The sequence below is a fragment of the Triplophysa dalaica genome, chromosome 7, assembly GCF_015846415.1.
Source record: "Triplophysa dalaica isolate WHDGS20190420 chromosome 7, ASM1584641v1, whole genome shotgun sequence".
Lineage (NCBI taxonomy): Eukaryota > Metazoa > Chordata > Actinopteri > Cypriniformes > Nemacheilidae > Triplophysa > Triplophysa dalaica.
In genome coordinates this window covers 18,244,191-18,268,408 of record NC_079548.1, presented here as the reverse complement: position 1 = coordinate 18,268,408, position 24,218 = coordinate 18,244,191, and the positions used below count along the sequence as shown (strand labels likewise).

At 38.4% G+C, this 24,218-nt stretch overlaps 1 protein-coding gene across 1 annotated transcript in view; it reads left to right on the top strand.

Annotated features, from left to right (window-relative positions):
• hs3st4 (heparan sulfate (glucosamine) 3-O-sulfotransferase 4) overlaps nt 1-23,564 on the top strand; it is an 83,687-nt gene extending 60,123 nt beyond the window's left edge. Inside the window, exon 2 of the mRNA XM_056753215.1 lies at nt 22,454-23,564. Coding sequence (XP_056609193.1) covers nt 22,454-23,108 — 655 coding nt within the window. The 3' untranslated portion in view covers nt 23,109-23,564. The remainder of the gene's footprint in view (nt 1-22,453) is intronic.
• Nucleotides 23,565-24,218: the final 654 nt, after the last annotated feature.

The following is a 24,218-nucleotide window of genomic DNA, read 5'->3' as shown; positions in this document are numbered from 1 at the left end:
TTAACCCTTGCGAAGGTTTTTGGGCGAGCCCAATCCGCAGCTCAACAAATGTCTGCTAGAGAGGCGCTTCTGGCCAGTGCCCAGGAGGTGGCTACACCCCGTGCGGAGTGAGCCCTCACTGCCAATGGGCATGGGAGATTGGAATGCCGTCGTAACGGCATGCACGACCCAGTGCGCCAGCCTCTGCTCCGCCTTCCCCTTCTGCTGTCCTCCAGCACAGACAAGGAGCTGATCAGAGCTTCTGAGCTCTGCATGCGGTCCAGGTAGAGGCGCAATGCACGTACTAGACACAACACGAATCGGGTTGGGTCTTCCTCCCGATGGGGAGCGCCTGCAAGCTCACCACTTTGCCCCGGAAGGGAGTAGTGGGAACTTTTTGGGCATGCATCCGGGCCTGGTTCTCAAGATAACTTGAGAGTTTCCAGGGCCGAATTCAAGGCAATCCGGGGACACGGAGGATGCTCGGAGGTCCCGTAAGCGAGCGCCATCAGGAGGGCCGTCTTACTCAAATTTCATTGGCCTTTTCTATAGTAGTCAGAGTTGATTGGTTCTCAAGGGCGAACCCCATCTGTCGTTCTCGACACAACATCGAGAGACCGAAAGAAAAGGAAGTGTGTTTTTGACTTTTTGATAATAACCCCATCTGTGTTGTATTTGAAATTAGCATGAGGATGGTAAATGATTACAGAATTTCATCTGTGGAACAGGGTGAACAAAATATGTTTTAGAGAAACGCCCTGTGGATATTTCTGACACACACCCATTTACTAAAATGTTTTAAATTTGTTTTTTTGTCATTAATTTGGGCATTTTGTGTTCAGAAAACAATGACAATCCAAAAGACAATTATTTTTACAGGTAGGCCTATTGTAGTATCACTAATATACTGTACAGTAGGGTAGTATATAAACCACACCATGTGTCTTATGGTGTGACAGCCAAAATTTAAAACAAACTGTAATTAACATATTAATTAATACGATTAATATTTTTTATTTTTGCTCTGTCACACCAAAGACACACACTTGGTTGATTAGTCAACTATCCAGTATACAGTATACAAAATACAGTATATTATGACAAACTTGCATTATCCCTATATATATATAAATGGCCTGACTACAAACCAACAATTTTCACAGTTGCTATTGCAAAGACGCAAAAATTGCAAAAATACGTTGAACACATTTCATAATTTCTTGTTTTTCCTTATGTCACAGCTGGCTGTAATAATACGCATTTACTGTAAAGCTGCTTAAGATACAAGTTGGAATTGAAGTGAGAAATACTTTCTTTTCACTCCACCATATCTCCGAAGTGAAATTTTAAATCGCACTTGGTTGTGTGATCCAGTCTTGTCATTGACGTACAGAGAAACATCATGCTAAAAAAAGCCCTGTCACGTGAAACAACATATGCTGTATATAACACACCATACAACGATTTATAAAATGTGCAAGTGGTTTGCCTTGGGATGAGGGGCACATTTGAATGGGCATGACACTGTTATCGAAAACACATGCTGTGATATCCCTCCGCTGTGGCGCTTGAATATTTACAAAGCCATCGCCGTCAAGCATTTGTTATGGAAAACACACAGTCTGCCTGTGTCTTAACCGACTTGCAAGTTCGCTACGTTTTCCGACCTGTCTGACTGACTACGTTTGTCTGATGAACAATAAAAAGCAGAACATTGAGCTGAGAGACCGGGGCGCTGACAAGAGCCTCAACCGCTGCCAGTCTCTTGAGTGGCATGTTTAAGAAAACATCAGGACTTTGAAATCACCCGAAATGAGATGTTCTGAATTAGCGTTTCAGTCCATCTGCCTTTCTGGTTCACAACTCAAGTAGTAATTTCAAATCAATCAAGAACCAGAGGAGGGAGGAGAGAGAGAGAGAGGGGACACTTTCACCGCAGTAGCTTGGATTATACCCTTTCACACACCCCCTTTTACTTTCTTTTCTCTCTCTCTCTCTCTCTCTCTCTCTCTCTGAAACTAGACTCACCTAACAAATGATCCCAATATCTGGTTGGAAGCACTTAGGCTGCATGAATAATTACAGGTTATGGTGGGATGGTGTGACAACAGCCTGGCCTCGAGTGTGTGTGTGGGCGCTTCTGCTCTCAGCTTGTCACCAGCTGCACATTAAGGCAGTGTGGGACTTGAGGGCTGTCAGGCAGACACTGTAGTCACATCTTTATTAATAATGAAAGACACATTCGGGCCCCCCACTGCGGCTATATCTCACTGGCCTCGTAATGCCTTCAAGAACAACAGCCCGAGTGACCGTGGCTTGTGTGTCTCTGTTATTTTAAGACGAGCACACTCGGTAAGAGCCATACATTCTGTTGTCAGCTGAGACCTTAGATGACCAGATAAGTTAGGTATTGAGGTGATAAGTCACGTAGTTAAAGATAGAAATGCATCGCATCTGCTTGTAAAACGTATGGTGTTTACAATGAGAATGGCGAGCTTAGTTTATCTTGTATTAACGCAGCTGTGAGGACAGCGAGGCACAGCAGAATCGCTGTGGGAATCGTGAGAGGTGCCCGCATCAATCGCTCGCAAAAATAATGAAGCTTTTAGGGGGCAGTAATCATAGCAGATTAGCTCCATGACAACAGAAAATTCATTAATAATGTGGACGTCGCCGGCCTTTTTCTTCATTCGCAATCGAGAGTCGTCCTCACGCCGCATTCGGCTCGCGCTCAGCAAGCATCCAAGGCTCTGCGCGGCTCATATGTTTCACCTTACACTGCATGTAAACAAACAGCACATACATAAACAAACAGAGATGGCGCCTTTCTCTTTCAGCTGAGCTCGTTGGAATCAGAAAAGAAAGACCCTTTCATGTTTTTTAGATGCTTTTGGGTGGGTTTAATTTTGAAAGTTGACTTTTTTATGGAGACAAATCTTAAACGTTTTGGCCACGAATATTAAAATAAGCATTTGATAATGATCTTAGAGAAAAATATTGTATTGATCACATCTTATACAGTTTTTGATTTATTGAAGTATATACATATTGTAGGTTGTCACATATGGAATTGCTATTAAGCAGCATAGGCTACTACACAAAATTTACAAACATTGTGAAATATCAAGCGATAGTTTTTGTCATTTATACTCAATAAATTATGCACATTTCTAACACAGAAAACTTAAAACGGACAACTTGCAGACACTTTCCTTTATAATATGTGAGTCTATACTGCAAAAAAATCTAATTTTAATGTAAAATCCTAAAATACAGATTTTATGACCATGGACAATGTGTACTCTTTTCTGTCATTTGGGTTTTTTGACAATTATCAAACACTGCGATTCTATAGAATAACAATTGAAATTTCAACACCAGCGCAGCTAACCAGTAAACGTACTGTGCTATTAAAACGCATTTGTGATTCATACATGATTGTACAGTATCATTGCATTTAAATAGCTATTAATCAGCCTGACTGTTCAAAAGAGCTCACAGGTTTCACCGTTTGTCAGATTTAGACTTGTCATTTCAAACACATCCAGCTTCCGACACATTTTAATAGACTGAAAATGAATCACATTAAAATAGGAGCCAATGAACTTTCTGATGTTGTGTCTATCTATACATATGTAAAATTGAAAGTAATTTGTTCATTCATTGAGGGGAAATTTCTTACTTTAATCATTGGGATTGCAGTATTGACCAAGGTCATTTGATAAAACCGCTCGGTTCTTTTGTTGGATCCTTTTATTTCGAACTTGTTTTCATACAGTAGTCATCACAAACACATATTTGTGCAGAAGGTTAAATGTACAGAGATAGCTGTAACAGTATTACATGAAGAACAGCTTATTTCTAAACTTGATTCTAGTTAAATGTTGAGGCACTGTGGAGCTTATTAATGGAGAACATTTCTTAAAAAAAGCTTGTATTGATACACGACTTGTTTCAATCAATTTGGGGTTCAAGAAATGGTCAGCATGTCTCCTTCACATAAATGTTGAACTAGTCTTGTGACTAAACAGGAGTAAAACTACATGTCATTTCGACCAACATCAGAGGCAATTTTGCATGTCAAATGATGTGTTGTGTATTTACAGTTTGCATATTCAGCTACAACTTGTTTGTTCATTCAAAATCTTGCCATTGAAATAACATCTGTTTAGGATTCCTAACAGTAAAAGAGACCGAAAAGGCTGCATTGCGGCTTGTTGTGTCAAATCACAAGGTTTAATTGACTGTTAACAAAATGGCAGCCAGTAGACAAAATTTAATGTCATCTCTACAAGTCTAATCTAATACAAATTCGAACGACATGCATTTGTGCAGTAAGTGGACACTTTTATCCAATGACACACGTGGTGCATTTAAAGGGACAGTTCAGCCAAAAAATTTACATTTTGTCTTCACAAAGGAAGATATTTGGAAGAATGTCAGTTACCAGACAGATCTCATCCCTTATTAACTCCCATAGTATTTATTTTCCTGTTGACAGTAAATGGGGGAGGAGATCTGTTGTTGTATCTTGCTTTGTGCTCAGCAGAAAAATTCACACAGGTTTGGAAGAAATCTGAGGGTGACTAAGTGATGACAGAATTGTTATTTAAGGGTAAACCATCGATTTAAACTGTTCATTTTATCAGTATATGCATTCGATAGGGCTCAAACCCATGACCTTAGAATATCATGGCTGTCCTTCTGAAACATTGTATGTCCACATTTTTTCAGGAAATAGAAAAAACATTGAACTTTTTAGATGATTGAATATGTTGTCAATTTTTAAAAAGCTCTTTTTATTCGATAAATATTTGCAAAACCTTTTGATAAACGTAAAAGGTGACTAATGATTTATGGCAACAAATAAAAATCACCAAATATGGATAAACAAGGTTTCAGAAAGACAGCAGTGACATGCTAGTTTGCAATACTCACTGTAGATATGCTAATCATCTCTTAGGCTTACTCCAAATATGGATAAAACAGCCTGACCGGCATGAAACTAATAAAGGACTTCATCCGTCAGGAGTGCATTAATAGGTCAGATTTCACCATGTCTAGCGCTGGAGAACACCTTACAGCTCAGATCATGTCAGTGTTTGCCGGGTTTGCGATGTCTCTTACAGAGTATTTTTATCTGGGTGACAATAAGGGGGAAATAAATAACAATGTGTGTTATGTCGGGTGCTCAACAGAGTCATAAAAGTTACCCTCAAATAAGGCAGTTTAGAGATTTGTGTGAGTTGTCCATGTGCATTCAGAAGTAGCAGTGTGGCTTTATCCAGCGGTGTCCTGTAAGTCTCTTTATAGCAGTGATTATAGCAGCCTGGAGAGAAACCCCTCGTGGGTTGATGATACAGTCTATTTGCACGTCTCACATAGGGTGTAAGAAGTACTGTTGAGCCAACCTTAATCCCATAACTTCTAAGTGGCTGAAAATATTGTGTATCTCTACCAGCAGCCACGGAATACAACGTGTTTGTACAGTATTTGAATGCACTTGACCTTGCAAAATTGAGCAGAATAGAGGAAAACCAAGAAAATAGCGATACCATTACTGGAGCCAAGTGAAGTTTGTGCAATTTGTTTTTAAATGAGATTTCGCAACTCGCCACAATAATCATGTGGGGCTCTTGAGTTTAATAGAAATTGCATCCATTGATTCCCGTATACTGAGGTTAATTTGCAGTTTTAGAAACTCGCAAAAAAAAGCAAGCATGCTTGATTCGGTTAAAGTTACCTAAAACTGGGGCATGATGAAGTTATGTGAGGGTCAGATGTAAAAACAAGATTACTTAACTCCAAAGGCACATTGTTAAAATATCACAAAACTGAAATATACATTTTCAAGGAGTGGAAGATTCAGTACCAAATAAAACGAAGCCAAAGGCATATTTTGATAATTTCAGTAAAATTACGCTTCGCTTCCAGCAACAGTTTGTTCTAATTTCTTCTGTCTTATTTCAAATATTTGACAGCAAATGCACACTTGAGAACCCTTTCATGAATAAAACTGAAGGCAGCTAAACACAAATGTTACAAAATTGCGCTCTTGTAATATTGGAAGAATAAATGTCATGGTAACCTTTGTTGGTAATGTTTCTGTACACTTGTACTATGAATTTTACTTTTACATACCGAGTTTGATTCTGTTTCTTTTTCACTTACATTTTGTCATTTATTATAAAGGGTAATAGATATTTTCACAAAGACCCAAAAACATTTTTTATAAAATTGGGAGACTGAAGCTATTTGTCACAAAGCACTTTGTGATTTTTTTACAAAAATCATTATAGTTTTACTGTAAAGGCTTGTCCAAACTGGGACGATAATCATGTGCATTTATCGTAGACGTTAAACGCCTCGTGATTAAACGTAGGGCGCCAATGTGAGTGTGCAGAATGACGTGCAAAACGGCAGGTGTTAAAGCGTTGTATTTAAAAAAACTACCTCTGCTCGACACGTTAAAAACTGGCCGAATAACTTTTGTTCACGTGCCTGGAGCTGCTGAAGTTACATTAAAGTGTGATTTGGTTGCGCTCAAGCACAAAATGGTCTTGCCGAGCACACATGACGAAGAATAAGCAAGATGAATTCTTCTTCTGTGTGACAAGTGTCAGAAGCATAAAGTTGCACAGCGCCACCTTCTATACCGGGGTTGTTCTGTTTTTCACTATGCGCTATCTATGTCAGGGAGTGAATTTACACGTTAACTCAGCACACTGCTAGTGGAGAACATTTGGGTGTGAAAGCTGAAAAACGTCTTGAAAAACGCTGGCGATAAAATTGTGAGATTGTCATCCCAATTTGGACATGCCTTAACTCTTGGTTTCACAATTAAACATAAATCATGCTATATTCTAAAATGGTCAACTGTAAATGTTGGTTGATTTTCAATCATGCGTTGAGCTGTGTTGTTAGAACAACAGATGGTAGCAAGTTGTCTAATGTGTTGTAAAGGCTGTATATAAGCACTCTTTACAGTGATTGTTGTGTTCATGCTGTGACTCATAAATAATAAGCCAAAGCTTATATATATTATAACAACACTGGAACAATGTTTTGGTTTCAAGGAAACTTGGATGTTGGTGGCTTTGTTGAATCTCTGCTTTCTTTTCGCTCTCTCTCAATTTCAATTACGATTAAAGTGTGTTTATAGGCATGACAAAATGTACATTTATATTAGCAAAGCATTTGCAGCAGGGCTGCATACAAATAAGTGCAAGTATGTACATACGAAAATAAAGAACATTATAGTAATAAAATAAAATAAAATAAAATAAAATAAAGTGCGATAAGTGGTAAGTGGTTTATAATATATGTAAATATAGAAAAACAGAAATAAAGTGTAGTTTAAATAAAGATTTACAAATGCAAAATATATTCAATTTAGGTAGCAAAATAAAGAGATATAATAATATAATGTGATGTACATATATTGGAAACATCAGGTCAGAGCAGTTTCATTGTTTTCTCTTTTGTTGTGACAGCCAGACACATATTGGGCAGCTAACGCCATGTCTACACCGGACGTGGTCAAAATTTTAAATTATAATGGATTCCAAAGCGTTCTATTGTCTCTTGTCGCACGACTTCTGACACACAGAAGTCCTTGTGTTCTCGGAAGTTTCTGATCGTTTGATTTGCAAACGTCTGGTGTATGGACTTGAATTTTCCATAAATCGTTATCCGTGTATTTTGTGCATTCTGTTAGGAAATGGAGTTCCGTCTTAATTTTGTCGAGATCACAGTGTGGACGCATCTTTGGTCCTGTGGCAGTCATGTTTGTCTGTGTCTGCCCATCTCTATAGTGAGTTTATCTCCACTGATTCTTTATCTTGTCAACGTGGCTCTTAGTTTTTTTTTTCTCACACTGTGTACAGATAGTCCGCCATACTGTATTCTCTCTCTAGGGCCAAATAACATTGCATTTTACTTTATTGTTTTGTTTGGGTTTCTCAATGAGTGATATATTTGTTTAATTTACATTTATTCATTTAGATGCATCTGTGTTGTAATTTGGTTCATTCTGATTGTCTCAGTACTGTTGTTGGTGAGAGCATCAGTATAGGAATGAAACATCAGGACTGAAGCTCTGGACCAGCTGTCAGAGAGGATTCATTTATTTTATTTTCTCGTGGTGTTTCAGGCCTTTATAATGATATGAGTGAGGGTCACAGTGTTTTAGATGTTTCCATGAATTTGATCGCCCTTTTTTCTATCGTAATGATCAATGGATATTTGCCTAATTCTGCGCTGCGATGGATTGTTTGTTGTGCCAGTGACCTTGTTAGATATTTTTACAGAGATCTGCATGCAGGCTCTCGATTGGATGTTTTTCCCATTTAGTTAAATCTTGATTTGGATTTGTCAGTGGACGCCACACGTTCTCTCCCTCTCTATCTCTCTCTCTCTCTCTCTCTGTCTCTCTCTCGAATTATATTGGCCTCTGTTTACATGTGTGAGGTGATAATGGCAGAGTTGCTTGAAAGTATAATTTTTCATCCTCCTCTCCCTGCTGCCTAAATTAAGCTTTTTCAAGGTTGGATGTGCAGCTGGGGATCAAAGGACAGGATCTTCCATCAGAGTCTCGAGATCTACGCCTGCAGTATCTTATTTCCACTTAGATATTCAGTGCTACTGGAGCCCTGCCTCCCTCAGAGCCCCTGGGCAGTGGTTTTGCCCCACCCGCCGTCCCACATCACCGGGCGGATCACATTGTTTAATCTTTACACTGTTTAATTTTTAATTGTATTTAAAATTATTTATCAAACAAGATTCATTTTCACTGTTGCCACCAGCTGCTGGGTGTTGCCTTTTCTTCCTAATTTAGAAATGGGTTACTTTCTAGCTGTCGCCACATAAACAACATTTATACTTAGCAGTGTCTTAACCTTGAGTTCACAGCCATTTTTCATAAGCACAACAACATTTTATTTATTTATTACTTAAGAACAATGCATGCTCAAAAAGACACTCATAACAGATACAAATCTTTTGAGGTTGTAACCAGAACCGAAACCCTTAAGACAAGGTTTTAATATTCAGGTTTACATAATGACTAAACATTGACACATCCGGTTAAAATCTTCCTTTTGGCAGTACAGATTACACAAATTAATCTTTATATCTCGTAAAACGTTATCCCGCATTTGCGCGGGCGATTCTCACATAATGCGAAACTACCTCTGATGAGGAGATTACAGACATGTGCAGAGGTTTATTGGAAGTGCTTAAACAAGCTGTTCATTGGCCCAAGGCTTTCTGAGAACTGTGTTGAGATCCTTTCCAGATTTACACACATATATCTAGACCCATCTCCCGAACCGCAAGCCAGTGAACTGTTCAATGACTTGGGACAGTCATTTCACAGTTGGCATGTTTTGTGTCGCTCCCTCTGAAGATAAAGAATGATTTTTCCCGTTTATTGAGCTGACACAGCTTGCTTAGATGAAATTATGCAAGAATTTGACAAGGGAGCCGCTGTGTGAAACTGGCACGCAAAAGCAGTGCAATATTCGACAGACAGGACATGCATGTGAGTTAGTTGAATTGAATTGTTAGAGTTCATTGCTTCGATCCACAGCATCATCAAATTATACTTTGACTAGAATGAGTATGGAAAATTACCCTGGTCATTGATGGTTGAAACTGGTTGGTAACATAATCATATTACGCTTATGTTGTGTTTTTAGTATTTTAATATTTAATATTATTGCCAGTATTTTTATTTGCAAACTCATGCGTTCTGGGTTGGTAGAGATATGAAAGGGGAATACTGGAGCTACTTGTCATAAAAGGAAGTTGTCAATCAAAATTGCTGTTTTTCTGGGTTTTGTATGTTGGTTCAGAATAATTTTCATTATCCAAAATGAATATTGTTTTACTTTTACGCAAGTAAACAAATCAATCGATATCCAAATATGGTAAATTGTGAAATGAACGGTGTTCTTAGGACAAGGGTATTCCCTACTGTACGTATCCGATTGGGCCAAGTTATGCCAAGTGGCATAAACGCTGTACATTTGTACAATTTAGTTATTGTAACATTTACAATATTAGTGGAATTGTTCAATAACCTGCTGCTGTTTCTAATAACTTGTTGTGGTTTCCATGAATGTAATGAATTTACAGAATTTTTTAAAATATAATATCACCCTAAAAAGGGTATAAATAAGCTTTCCTATGATGTATGGTTTATGAAAATATCTAGGGACAATAAGAATTTGAAAATCTGGAGTGCAAAAAAATCTAAATATTGAGAAAATCACCTTAAAACTTGTCCATCAGAGACACTATAGCAGGCCGTTGCTAGGAAGGAACAGGTTAATTTAACGCTGTCTATTGGATTACCACTGTAATGACGTTATGGAAAGTAGATTAACCTGAAAGCTGAAATTCTAAGCTTTACATAGATACCAAACTTATCAGGGCAATTCTCAAAGAGCGGGCAGCAGCGAGTGACGTTTGTAGGCATGTTTTTGACCATTTTTGTTTGCGATTTTGCTGCATTTACTCACAAACGTCTTGATACATTCACAGTAGGAAATTTACAAAATATCCTTATGGAACACAATCTTTACTTAATGAATTAATGATGTTTGATGTTTTGAATAAAAGAAAAAAAGATCATTTTAACCCTTAATATGTTTTATTGGCTATAACTACAAATACCCTTGGGGTCCAGGGTCACGTTTAATTGGTTTTCACTTATTAAAACATTGCAAGCTAATGAAAATAAATAAAAAAACAGAGACACATTATTTAAAAAAATATATAGTTTTTAGTTTAAATGAATATATTTAAACCTGCATACAAGTGGGTAATATGTAGAATCGCAAGAAGTACAACTGAGATAATGGATCCAACATTTTGCAGACTCATGTTTCAATAGAAAATGTGTCATGACATGAAAGAAAACGGCACTCATCAAGCAATTTTTATGTGGTCTTTTAAAATGTTGTCCTGTTTAATACTTGGTATGCTTTGGTACATCTTTCGGAGCAGCAATTACTGATAAATGAGCATTTGGCCAACAGGAAATAAACAGAAGTTCTTCTCCATATGCTGCTGCAGGCCGTTGACGGATGTTTTGTGTGACTGTTGTGGAGTTTGTTATACACTTATGTAAGTGTCTCATGTGCAAGACAGCAGCTAAATCTTCAACAATCCAGAAAATAATTACTATTGCACCTGCAGCTGTTGTTAAGAACACACACCACCAGCTTACTATGAGATTTCATCTCGAACATATTATCATCGTCAAGTAAAATTCAGCCTGAATATTTCACATTCACTGTTTTTTATGCCATTTTTTTCCACCAAAAGCACAATTCGGATTATCAAATGTCCCAGTAATAGTGAAGCTTAGCTTTTAATGGAGCAGCTTAGTCCTGTAGTACATGATTAGAGCATTGTGAGTACGAGGCCAGATGTTCACGAATAAACACCACTGTGCGATCATGTCTAGCATGAAAGCTAATGCTGTTCAAGCCTGCCTTTTAATGACCCACATTATCTTGGTCTTATAAAAAAGTTGTTTACACCAGCGAGGTGCTCTTTAATTAGGAAAAGTTTATCTAGACCCGCACTGGTGTAGGTATGCAACTTCTGTGTAAAGAATTAAGCAAGAATGCATTTTTCCTGCTTAGCTCAACATATTTCTGCGTATGTCCCCCTTTGAAACTATTGTGTTTCTATCAAGGAAATGCAGGTTGCTATTCTTTTGAAAAAAGCTGTGAGTAATTTGCGCTCACAATGGTCTATGTAAAACCACACAGCGAAGATGTTCTCTTGAAGTTGCGGTACACGGTAGATAAAGAAACGTTGACATTTAAGAGTTGAATGACAACTGCATGCAGATTAGCTCCAAGCATTGGTTCTTCTACTTCATTCTCAACGCTTTCATATTTTTGCCCTTAAAGCATATCAAAGGTCAATGCACTGGCACTAGAGCCTGGGAACGTACACTGCGCTTTGATGGATTAGTGAAGTCTGAGAACAGTTTTCCGTCTTAGTTCTGTTCTCCTTTGTATCGCTTCATGTAAGGATTATACTAACACTCCACTTCACTTCTGTGATCCGGATAGAGAGTACGGCTGTCTTCAAGTGAATTATGACTTCATTTTGCAATGAATTTATAGAATCTGCTTTGGCCTTTTGGTCTCTATATCTGAATTTAAGAACGCTTTGAACTGGAATGTTCAGACAGTGATACATGAAAACTTTACCTTAAGAAAGCATGGTGTTCAAATTAAGACGTGTGCATGAATCTGTTGAGGTCATTATGGAAATGAGAGAGAATGTTAATGTGTTTATATATAATTGATACATTAAATTATGCAACATTTACGCACCTAGGATTTAATTGGACAAGTGGTGGTGTGCTAATATATCTTGCGCAAAGTGTCTCAGCTGCTTCCAAAGAAGTTTAACAGTTTCAAACGTTTCCATTTGTCTAAGACAGTTAGTGTGCACTTCCTGGTAAAAAAATGATTTTGTGGAAACAATATGCCGGTTGCATGCCGGTGATGGATAAGCTTGCAGGAGTGAGATGCATTGTGGGTAATTCTTTGTGACTCTACATAAGAGTAATCTACGAACAGGCAGGGGAACGCGCTGTTTCTACCACATTCCAGCTCAAGTCACCTCGGAAATGAAGTCTGCCTTGTTGTTTAAGATATGGAGTATAGATCCACGTGAATAAAAAATGTTCCAGGTTTTCCGTATCTCAAAATGCTGTATGATACGTGCGAAGGCGGGTGTGTGCTATATTCTGGAGACTGCGACGGCCTGAGCCTACCTCACAGATGGAGAAATAAATTGAATCTTCGATACATTTAAAGGATTTAGAAAAACTGCTTCAGAAAAGCAAGCGAGGAGGAGATATTTTAATTTAAATACGGCCATGAGTTCTTTTTCATGCTGCAAAATAACACACAAAAGGCAGAAGACACCCAATGTGAGGGAATATTTGATACCCTTCCATTAATGACAGCAACCGTGAATCGGCCACCCGTCGTGAATATTGGATTCCACTGGGCCTAAAATCTAGTAATCTAGCGAGCCCGAGTCAGAAAATTGAGAAAATACATCATGTTTGACTATCTGAGAGAGAAATGTTCTGTTGTACGTGATGCTAGACCGGTAAACTGTCATTCACGAAATGTGTAGAGCTATTGCTGGTCCCAAATGCTGGTTTGCACAAAGCTATTATAAGTGCGTGCCGTGGACAAATGGGGTCCTGTGCTGCTGACTGAAGCAAATATGAGGCTCGGTGGAGTGGCTGCCGACTAACAGCACTTTAAAAGTACTGCCGTGCTTCACAGGACTACAGCGAACCAGACAAACAACAACATAAGACAGTGTACTTACGTCTTTTTTGTTTGTTGAGGCAGACTGATACTTTCTTTTTTTATTTATGGGCTTTTTGCCATTTATTAAATAATAGAATACAGAGACACAGGACATGATTATGTATAGAGAGGAAGGACAGCGAGCAGGATGTGAACCTGTGACCTTGCAAGATTTTTCGCAAGCAAGTTTTGATGTTGCGTCATGGCTCTGTTATGTTTATTCCTGCCATTGGAGACATGACATGAAACAATAGAGGGAAGTGAAATGATGTAAGAGGAATGTAAACTTACGGTATGTCATTATATGAGCCCTATTGCATGGTGCAGAACCCATTAATCCATGTTTTCTCAAAATGTGCATTCCAAAAAGCATTGGATGCTTCGACAAGGGCAAACGTATCTAACCTTTTGTACAATGGTGAAATGGTCATGGTCCATTGAAAATAAGGGACGATTATACATCACAATGTTTTCATTTTCTTTCAAATCTTTGCTAGCCCAAACACAAAATGTACTCTGGCTGGGGGTCTTGAACCTCTTGATTCTGGTCTCAAGAAACACTTGAAATTGGTTATCTAAGACACACTATTAGTGGTACAAGAAAAGTTCATATCCACGAAATTTGAAAATCCTAAAACTTTCTAGGTCTAAATTTCGATCTTGAATCCCAGAGTGTATGTCATACATCATTATGCATTAATGTGAACATGTGGAATGAACTACAGGACGGATTCACGGTACATTTCTTCTCTGATGTCAGTCTGTTAGCGTGGATGGGAGCCATATGGGCAGCTCTGGTTTTAATGTCTAGGTCTTTGCGGTTATCTCGGCACTAATGGATGTCTGTAACTCCTGTCAGTCATACAGGGCAGGAAAGCTGTGGTTTTATCATTCACGGGCAGCGCCGCAATCTCTCCCTGAACCTGGATGAGTGCTCACCGCTGTTTCTCTTCGGCAATAAAATCTATCACATCCAATCTGTCATATTAATCAGTTCTGCTTAACTGAACCATATCAGCGAGAATTTCTGGACAGAAATTATAGTCCTTTGTTGTACCCAGGTGTCACTTCTACCTTGCTTTTTTTCAGACGACCACACATTCTCAATAAAATGCTAAATGACATTGAAAAGCTGAAGAGTGACTGATCATATACTCGAATGCTCTCCGTAGCACGGAGCCAAATGTGGCGACTACTTGTTGTAATTGCCACACCAATCACGGCATTTCGAGGGCCGTTGTGGGAAAATTGTCTGCACGTAGCCTGAAGCACCCTGGACACCCCGTTGAAAGAAGCATAAACAAATGCAGGCTGGGAAAAAGTAGCCGCATACATATTTTTTCCGTAAATGTCAGGTTCCTAGAGCCATCCAGTTCGTGCGAGTGATAAAACGGCAAGGCGTTCTTCGCTTCTCCCCCACTTCCCTCAGGATTGAATTCATAAAGATAGCCTGACGCTTGGAGGAGTGGCGCCTTCCTCTGCAATTTCTCGTTAAAATGATGTTGCGAGGGAAAACAAGCTAATTTACAAGGTGATATACAGGGTGGTTTCATGGAGCAATTATCAGCTTTATGGTGATATTCCAAGGATCCATAAAGCCTCTCCTCTGCTTCTTTTCATCATGCTCAGCATGTCCAAGAGGCTCATAAACATAGCTTCAGATCTAAGTGCAGCAGTCTGGCGGGGTAGATAGCGTCGCGCTGTGCTGTTTCTCTGTTGGACGTAGAACGGCCTTCTGGGGATCGCGGGTGGAGAGAAGAGAAAAGCTTTTTTTGATCAAGACCAGCTGTCAGTTCTTTCCTAAGCGGTTTGCGGGAGGCGTTCGGCGACGGGGAGGATGCGTTGTGGTTTTAATTACTCTTCACCTTTCTCCGGCCTGTAACTAGGCGTTCAACAGCCCTCTAAGAGCAGCATCAGTCAGGTGGTTGAAAGCCAAAAGGATGCAGGAGAGAAACTGTCTTGGGAACTCTGGTATGCGTTTCATCCTGTCAAGACTCTTAGAGAACATTTCTATTCACCCCTGAAGACGCGACACACAATTTCCACCTTTGTTACAGCGAGAAAAAGATTGAAATACATCACAGGCTTGAATTACTGTACGCTAAACGTAATTAATAGCAATATTGCCGTTTTGTGACCCAGATATCGATATAATGCGGTGCTGCCAGGTCCCTGCTGATTCTTAACTCCGGTTTAAGGCACTTCATCATTTTGTTCATTGGCTTGTTTTTCAGGAACAGTTCTCTTCTGTTCTTATTGACAGCCGCTTGAATGTCTGCCATGCCTCTTTTTCACAAACTGATTTTTTTAGAAAGGAAACCTTCCTTTGATGCAACTCGGGAACATGGGAGATTTGTTGTGCGATGTTGTTGTGTAGTTATTTAAACTTTCGGCAGATCGGTTTGCTACGGCCTAATCTTAAAACTGTTTCTAGACACCACAAATGTTTTAAATGAGGAGTGTGTTTTTGTGTCATTTTTTCATGTGTAAGGTGAAAGTGTGTTATTTCCCATATAAATAAAATGAACAGTTGTTCACTATCTTTCACGCCCACAAACTGCTGTGATTTATAAAACATAATTAACTGTACTGTTTTGATGTTTTTATTCAGTGTACAAATAATACACAAGTGCTTACTAACTTGTTTTTATAAACAAGATGTTACATGCAATCTAAGAATATTTTTAACTTGTTAAATTTTGATAGTCTTGGTTCATTAAGGTCCCTACACTGAAAAAAGTCAAATTACTTTGTTATTTATTTAAATAGCATTTATATATTGGTCTAATTAAAAATCATTGTTTCTGTTTAACCTGTTTTTAATGTAGTAAATTGTGTGTAACTTTGATTGTTTTTTTAAGGAAAGAACCTTGAGATTGATAAAGTTAATAAATTGTTATAAAGTTATAAAACAGCTAGTTTTGTCCCTCTTGACAAATGACACATAATGTGTTAAATTGCATAACACAAGCAAAAACATTAATAATGAAACACTTTAACAACATTTTTATTCATATGAAATGCAGAGTAAATGGTTAAACCATAATTTGAGAAAAATGTATCATATGAATGTAACAAATTATTACAAATTTTTTTTAAGTTAGTCTAAAGAACATTATTTTCAGTGTACCATTTACATTTACATTTAATCATTTAGCAGACGCTTTTATCCAAAGCGACTTACAGTTGGGGTAGGCAATGGAAGAAATTGGGACAGCATAAGGACAACAAAAGCATGAGTGCAATCAAAAAAGAAGACTGGTCTCATATAACCTACACAGTAAACAGAGCTAAGTAAGAGCTTAGTTTTTTACTATTGTAAAGAATAGAGAAGAAATAGAAGTCAGATCTGATCAGTACCAATGTTAAACTATCCTCTTGTGCGCAGTCATTTAGATTTATGAAAGGGACACAAAATGTAGTGTTATCTCACTGTGAGACGAGAACCACCAACTGTTTTCCAAATTAAATAGAGAACATGCAAGTGATGTCACTGTTATATAATTTGCCATTGAAAGCAAAGTATATTTAGTCTAAAATCCTTCATTGAGATTTAGAGTCTAAAATATTTCTTTACACACGTACAGCAGTAGCATGAACTGCTGTTCAATAGTAAAGGCCTGTTTTGGTCCAGCACTACAGAATGTGGATAAAATTGTGTTTAAAAGAAAAACTAAGATTAAAAACTAACTATAAGATAGTACAAAATGTACTGTATGGATGTTAAGTGTTAAAAACGTTCCATACGCAAGAATGATATAGCTGTGTGATCGCTGTCATTCACGACTGAAAGGGCATTGGACCCGTCAAATGACTTTAAAGGATTTCTCATGAGTGCCTTACTGCCAAAGAGTGGCTTAGAAGATGCATTTAGAGATAAACCATAGTAATACTTGTGTCAAATAATACCTCTGCTTCATACATTATCCGTCTCCCATCTTTTATTTCCCAGCAAGTGGCAATTAGAATGCTTTTAACTTCACAGCACAAAGAGACGATGTATTTTTGCACTTTGAAAGCAACGCTCCCCCAAAATGATATTCATTAAGCTGCTATACCCTTTACTTAAATGTGCCAACCTGCCATTTCTCAGCATGTCAGTTGAATGTTAAAACCTTGTCAGATTGCGCAACGTAACCTTCTGCTTCTTTTTTGTTTAATAATCTGTGAGTAACAACATCGAACAAAAATGTATCCATGGTCCATGGGGATCCTGGGAAATTGATCTCGTTTAAGTCGACTCGTCCTAACCCTGTTTCTCCAAGCGTTACGCAAGCCTCACAAGGTCCGTAGACAAATAGCTCCGGTATATTATGCGATTTGCGCGAGCAGGTAAACAGCAGATGGTGAAGGATGCCTTTTTAGCCCTGCACGCTGTATTTACCAGCCTACCTGAATGACCCATGCCACGATGCACTCCTCATGCAGGCATAAGCAATTGTTAACCATTCGTTTTGTGTATCACCGTTCCGGCTGAGCGCGAGGCCAGGCGAGTCGTCGGCGGCGCGTAGGAAAATTAGCTTGTTTATCAGCATTCTTCTATCCTTTCCACCTCTTTCTCCCTCTGACATTTTAAATGTACACCAACCATGACTGATTCGCTCGCATCGAAATGAGTTCGACCTCAATCACAAATGAAGGTATCGCGCCTCCGTAATCTCCATATTTTCGCAATTATACATATAATGAGTTGCATGGGGCTTGATGAGGACAATGGCCGGTTATGTGCTTGTCTTAAATGAAGAAGGTTACCTTGAGCATCAGTCATCTGTCGTGTTGACTGAACGTTTCGTCCCGAGAAGCATGACATGTTATTATTAAACATCTAGGCACCGCCGCTCACCGCGCCTCTACTTTGGATTTGATTTACATAGGTGAATCCAAGGTGATTCATTATGGGATGTTTCAGGTTTAGTTCCCTTCTCAGCATGTTTTTTTCTTCAAATATATTTATTTATTTAATTCAACTCGCGAGCAAACAAACCTGCGTTCGGAACCCTTTATATAGCCGCCTCTCAAAGACCTTGAGAGAGGAAAATCTTTAGCCATTCATTACCGCACTGAGGAAGTGGAGAACATTGATGGAATGTAATGAAAACTAATACTCTTTCTAGTCACAGTGCTATCTACAGATGTGTTTTATATCCCATTACTGGTCTAGAAGAGGCCACGGCTCTATAACGTGTTGAGGAAAGCATAATCCATTGGGAAATTACCCATCAGAAGTGCAGTTCTGTTACCGAAATGAAATTACAGAGGCACTTGTGAGTGAGTGCTTGCACACGTGTGCTGAGGGGCATGGAGGATATATGTACTTCATTCGATGTGTTCCACAAGGAGAATTCGACGCTTGCCCGGGGAAGTGCTCATTTAAAATGTGTCCAACATGAGGTGATTGATTGTCTCGTGCATCACCATTTTTGTTTGACAGGCGACAGCTGTCCCATCAGATGAAGACTCAAAAGTCAGCAGTTTCTTCGCTTTTTTTGAAGATTGCATAATAATTTTGTTTGCAAAACTTTTAGCGTTAAAGATATTTACATTTAGCATGATGAGTCTTGTGAGCTCAATTTAATTTAGTTCAGCTAATCAAGTAGTAAAGGATGTTGGGTGAGTTCTGTCAAGTTTCCAATAGTTCCTCCATATCTAAGGAACAGTTCACCCAAGAATGAAAATTCTGTCATCATTTAGTTACCCTCTATTTGTTACAAAACTATTTACATTTCGTAGTAATGATGAGATAATTGTAAGATTGTAGGAAAGGAAACAGTTCTAGGGCACTTTTTTGACTACCGTTGTCATTTTTCCTAGTCAATGGTGGCCAAGAACTGTTTGGTTGCAAGCATTCTTCCAAATACATTTCTCTGTGTTCTATGTCAAAGAAACATATACAGATTTGGAACAACTCAATGTTGAGAAAACTATGACAGAATTTATATTTTTGGGATATCTGTCCCTTTAAGCTGAAAAAGTTGCAATAGTGGAATTGCTTGTCAACCAGGCTTCCAATTCATCCCCTAGTGTGCTGTAGATAAAACAACAAATTGTGTATTCAAAATATGTTGTTTTTGGGGATTCTGTTTTCTAAGTTGTTTTAGTTTGTTAAAGTATGTTGTGAGCAAATATTTTATTTCCATTAGATAAAATAGCAAGATCAAATTATATTGGATATGGATAAACAGATCATTGCGGGGAGGGGTGCCCATAAAAAGTGCAGATGAACTTCTGATTTTGTTAACATGAAGTCGGGAATCTCCTTTAGCAGAAAACCATTGTAGGCCTATATTTTCAGTATTGCTTACAGAACTAATGTCATTGCAGTGAATCCAGATCATCACGAATGTCTGACAGAGAAGGAATCCTCAGGGTCTTACTTGTGAATATGTGAGATAATTTGATGCTAGCAAGGTTAGCTTTGAGAACCTGAGCTCTTACACCGAGCTTGTTTTTGGTGATAATGAGGAATAGCAGGTGGTTAAAAAGTGTGATACACATTATTCATAGTGCTGTCATTGGATAGTTTCAGGCTTGTTGGATGCAAGTGGTTCACAGAATCATTTTTTTATTTGCGGTGTGCTGAAGGTGTGATTTTTTTCTGTAGTACGTGTGAATGCTCAGCTAATACTGGAAAAGGTCAAACACAGCAAACATGTGAAAAAAATGACATGTTACAGTAAATCAATGTGGAACCATTTTGACAGGGTTCTGTTGAAGTTAAAAGCATGCTCTTTAATCATTGTCCCCTAGAGCCATAATGCCGTTAAATACTACATTTAACACAAATTGCTAAACAAAAGTATATATTTTGATTTGTTGTGTTGAGACCAGCTGCAAAAGAATATACTACAGCTTACAAGATAATGTTTTCTCTGTAGGTTTTGTCTTTATATAAATGAAGTTTTTCCAGTAGTGAGCCCTCTAGGCCCTCTGTGTTGACCTAAACTATCATAAAAAAATATATGATCAAATTTTAAAATATTATTTTCAATAAAAGTCAGCCTGCGCATGCTAAAAGAAGTTGAACGTGTGCTTCAGTCGGGCGACCTTCAATTAGCATACTGACTGACACTAAATGAAATCAATGGGAGAGATTGGTTTTGAGTGACAGTAAACCTGACCAATCATATCATCTTTCTAAAGATGGGCGCGCTTAGTTTTTTCCAGAGCCATTGAGAGAGAGTCGCGTCTTCTTTGTTGACTCTAATGGAACAGTTTTTTCACAGTTTCAATAGTTCCCGGCAGTTACTAGTAACGTATAGAGCTAGCTGGGACTAAACAGACCAACTCAGGTAAACTTCTTACCCATTTAAAGACGAAAGCCATTTAATGACTAAAAAAATGAAAGACATAAAGCATTTAAAGAGAAAACATAACTTCCTGGAATCACGTGACGCTCCAGCGTTTTGGACTTCAGTCGGCAGAACTCTCTATCAATGGCTCTGTTTTTTGGAACTTTCTGCCATCTGGGGTGTTGTTCACCAGTGATCTCGTAAAGTGAAAGAAGCACCCGAAGCAGGTTCGCCAAATAAAAAAAAAAGAAGAAGAAATGTGTAAAACCTCATTCAAAATGGACAAACTTTGTAATCAAGTAAAACGTTGTTCAAAACAACAGGAGGAAGACTTTGTTATCAAGTACTTTGATCATCAAATGTTAAGTTATTTATGATTAATATGGCCACCGTGCCTCAATTCATTCAGGTGCTTAATTTGCTTAATTTGAGACGAGTGATTTTGATTAGTCAGTCTTAAATATAACATAATATGTGTATTTGCTGTTATTCTGCATAACAGTGACATTTTATCAGATAAATGGTAAATTACCTGCAGTCAGTTACATGCGTTAAGTATGTTACGTTACTATTTTAAGATTTATTATAATCACAGTTTATTTGCTGGTGAATCTCTGTTTAATTTATATTGTGGGTTTTCTGAGCTGGGAGCGCTCTCATGAGGTGTTGCTTTTTAAACTGGTATTGTGTATGTTAATATTTGTGATGGTTTGTTTTGTCAGGTCACCTTAAAATGTGCATTGCATGGTGACTTTTAAATAAACTGAACAAAAATGTGATTTATTATTACAAAATGAACTGTACATTAGGTTACAAAAGTTGTTTTTAACGCATTGATAGCGTTAAAATGTAAAATAAAAAATATTCATTTTTTCCGTGAAATGTAATACATTAAAGGAACATTTTGGCTAGTTTGATGGGACGTTACATTTAATTTGACATCTGTGATGGATTTGTGTACTCTCTGATCGTACCGAAAGGTTTCATATTCTGTGTCAATTACACAGAACTGAAGGCAAATAAATTATGTAGTCGTGCATTTAGGTCAAATTCTTGTTGTGAGGTTTAATGAGGGACCATACTGAATAGATCAAATGAATAGATCATGGAGCAGCAGACAACATGCTAAATATTTATTTGTTTTGCGCTCCCGAGGCATGAATCGCATGAAATATAAACTCAAAGTGAAAAATATTTAGTTAAATTCCTCAAAACAAAAAATTCTGAATGTCTCTTTTCCAATCATGTGTATTCTACCAGTTTGATCTTGAGCATAGAAGGTTAATGTGGTGACAAACGTTTCCTGTTATCTTCAGAGAAATCGCTTAAAGCGCGCACATTCCTCATGATAGAAATGTCATAATGAATATGTTTGGTCTCCAGATAGGCCTTTTAATTAGAAGATTGAGCGGGTCAGGCTATGTGTCCCTGCCAGAGAGACTGTAGATGTGTGAAGGAACATAAAGAGTGGGACTCTTGTATGACACAATACATCAGGCCCAGCAGTATTAATGATATGCAGTGAACTCATTACTAAAATACAGAAATAGTGCCAGGAGTAATACAGATGGAGTTAATTAAGCAATGAGCATGCTTGTACACCATCGTTTCATCTTCGCTCTTTTATCTTTTATATGTTGCTGCGCGGGTGTAATAAGCTGTACGCTCCTTACTGCAACATTACTAGCGATGATAACCGCTAGTTTCAAGTGCGTTTTCGCTACATAGTTGTTTCAATTTCTCACTTAGCTTGTTCCTTTTGTTAAAAAAGAAAGTGTGCCGTGTGAACTGATTCGAGCTAATTTGCTTCTCTCACTTGCTTTGCAGAGAGCTGATGCCCTCCACGCTGGAAGGACAGATCACGATGGAGAAGACCCCCAGCTACTTCGTGACAAACAGCGCTCCCAAGCGAATCCACACGATGGCGAGGGACATTAAGCTAATCATAGTCGTACGCAATCCGGTGACAAGAGCCATTTCAGACTATACTCAGACGCTGTCCAAGAGACCTGAGATTCCCACTTTCGAAGTCCTGGCCTTCAAGAATCGAACGCTGGGTCTGATTGATGCGTCGTGGAGCGCGCTGAGAATAGGGATCTACGCGCTTCACCTGGAGAGCTGGATGCAGTATTTTCCCCTCTCGCAGATGCACTTCGTCAGCGGCGAGGGGCTTATCGTTGATCCAGCCGGCGAGATGGCAAAGGTGCAGGATTTCCTGGGACTCAAGCGCATTGTTACCGACAAACATTTCTATTTTAATAAAACCAAGGGATTCCCGTGCCTGAAGAAGCCGGAGGACAGCAGCACCCCGCGGTGTCTGGGCAAATCCAAGGGTAGAACTCACCCCAAAATAGACCCGGACGTCATCCGCAGACTGCACAAATTCTACAAGCCCTTTAATATGATGTTTTACCAAATGACAGGGCAAAACTTTCAATGGGAACTGGAGGAGGACGGCGCCTCCCCTGGGTCTCGGGACTAAAAGACGCACCACCAGCCTTCTCGCAGCAGAAATCATTTCTTCAGAATATGCTTCAACTCGTCAATCAGTCATGGCTGTCTTTGCAAAAAGTGTGTTTAACCATAGCAAGAGTAATAATCTGCTCTGTCAACCCCCGATACCAATAGTGTTTATGATGGCAAACCTTATTGTACATAATATCATAAAATATATTTATATTTGTGAAGAGGATTTTATTGGTTTTGTTTGGGAAAGAGTTGCCATACCAATCATGTCTTCTGAGATGATGCATGCGACAAGTTAAGTGTCCTTACCCACCGTCACCCTGAGGGTTTTATTTTTAATCTTTACTCTCTCTTTCTCGCACACCAGCAGTGGTGCAGTGGAATTGATTCAGATAACCTAGCCCAACTCTGAGGGTTCTAAACAACTACTATCAAGTAGGAGTTATTGATACAGTTATGAGAATGTTTCAGCTTTCCCAGGTTTATGTGCACAGCTTTACTTAATGGCTACAAAATCACATATTTTAAATTAGCTAAAGAAAATGTTATGCCATGCACTGTATGCTTTTTTCTTCAGTCGGGTTAAAGTTCCATGAAGTTTTGGACATCTCATGGTAATGTCATGGTATTCTTTATTCAGTGTTGGGAAAGAGAAACTGTTGATTCGGAAGTTTCAAGCTCAAATCTAAGCAAACTGTTTAACGGACAGTTTACCAAAAGAAAATTCTGTCATCATTTACTCGTCCTCAAGCTGTTCCGAACCAACTACATTTCTTTGTTCTGTTGAACACAAAGAAAGATATTTAGAAGAATGTTAGTAACAGAGTTCGGGGCACCATCTACTAGCATAGTAGGAAAGAATCAAAAAGGTTGTGAAAGGTGCCCCAGAATTGCTTTTCTAAATTCTTCAAAATATCTTCTTTTGTGTTCAACAGAACAAAAAGGATACAATATTTATTCTACTATGGTAGCCCCTGCTAACATTCTTCTAAATGTCTTTCATTGTGTTCAACTAACAAAGACATTTATACAGATTTTGATTAATTTGAGGGTGAGTAATTCATGACAGGATTTTCATTTTTGAGCGAAATGTTCCTTTAAAGCCCCAATGACATCACAAGTGTAT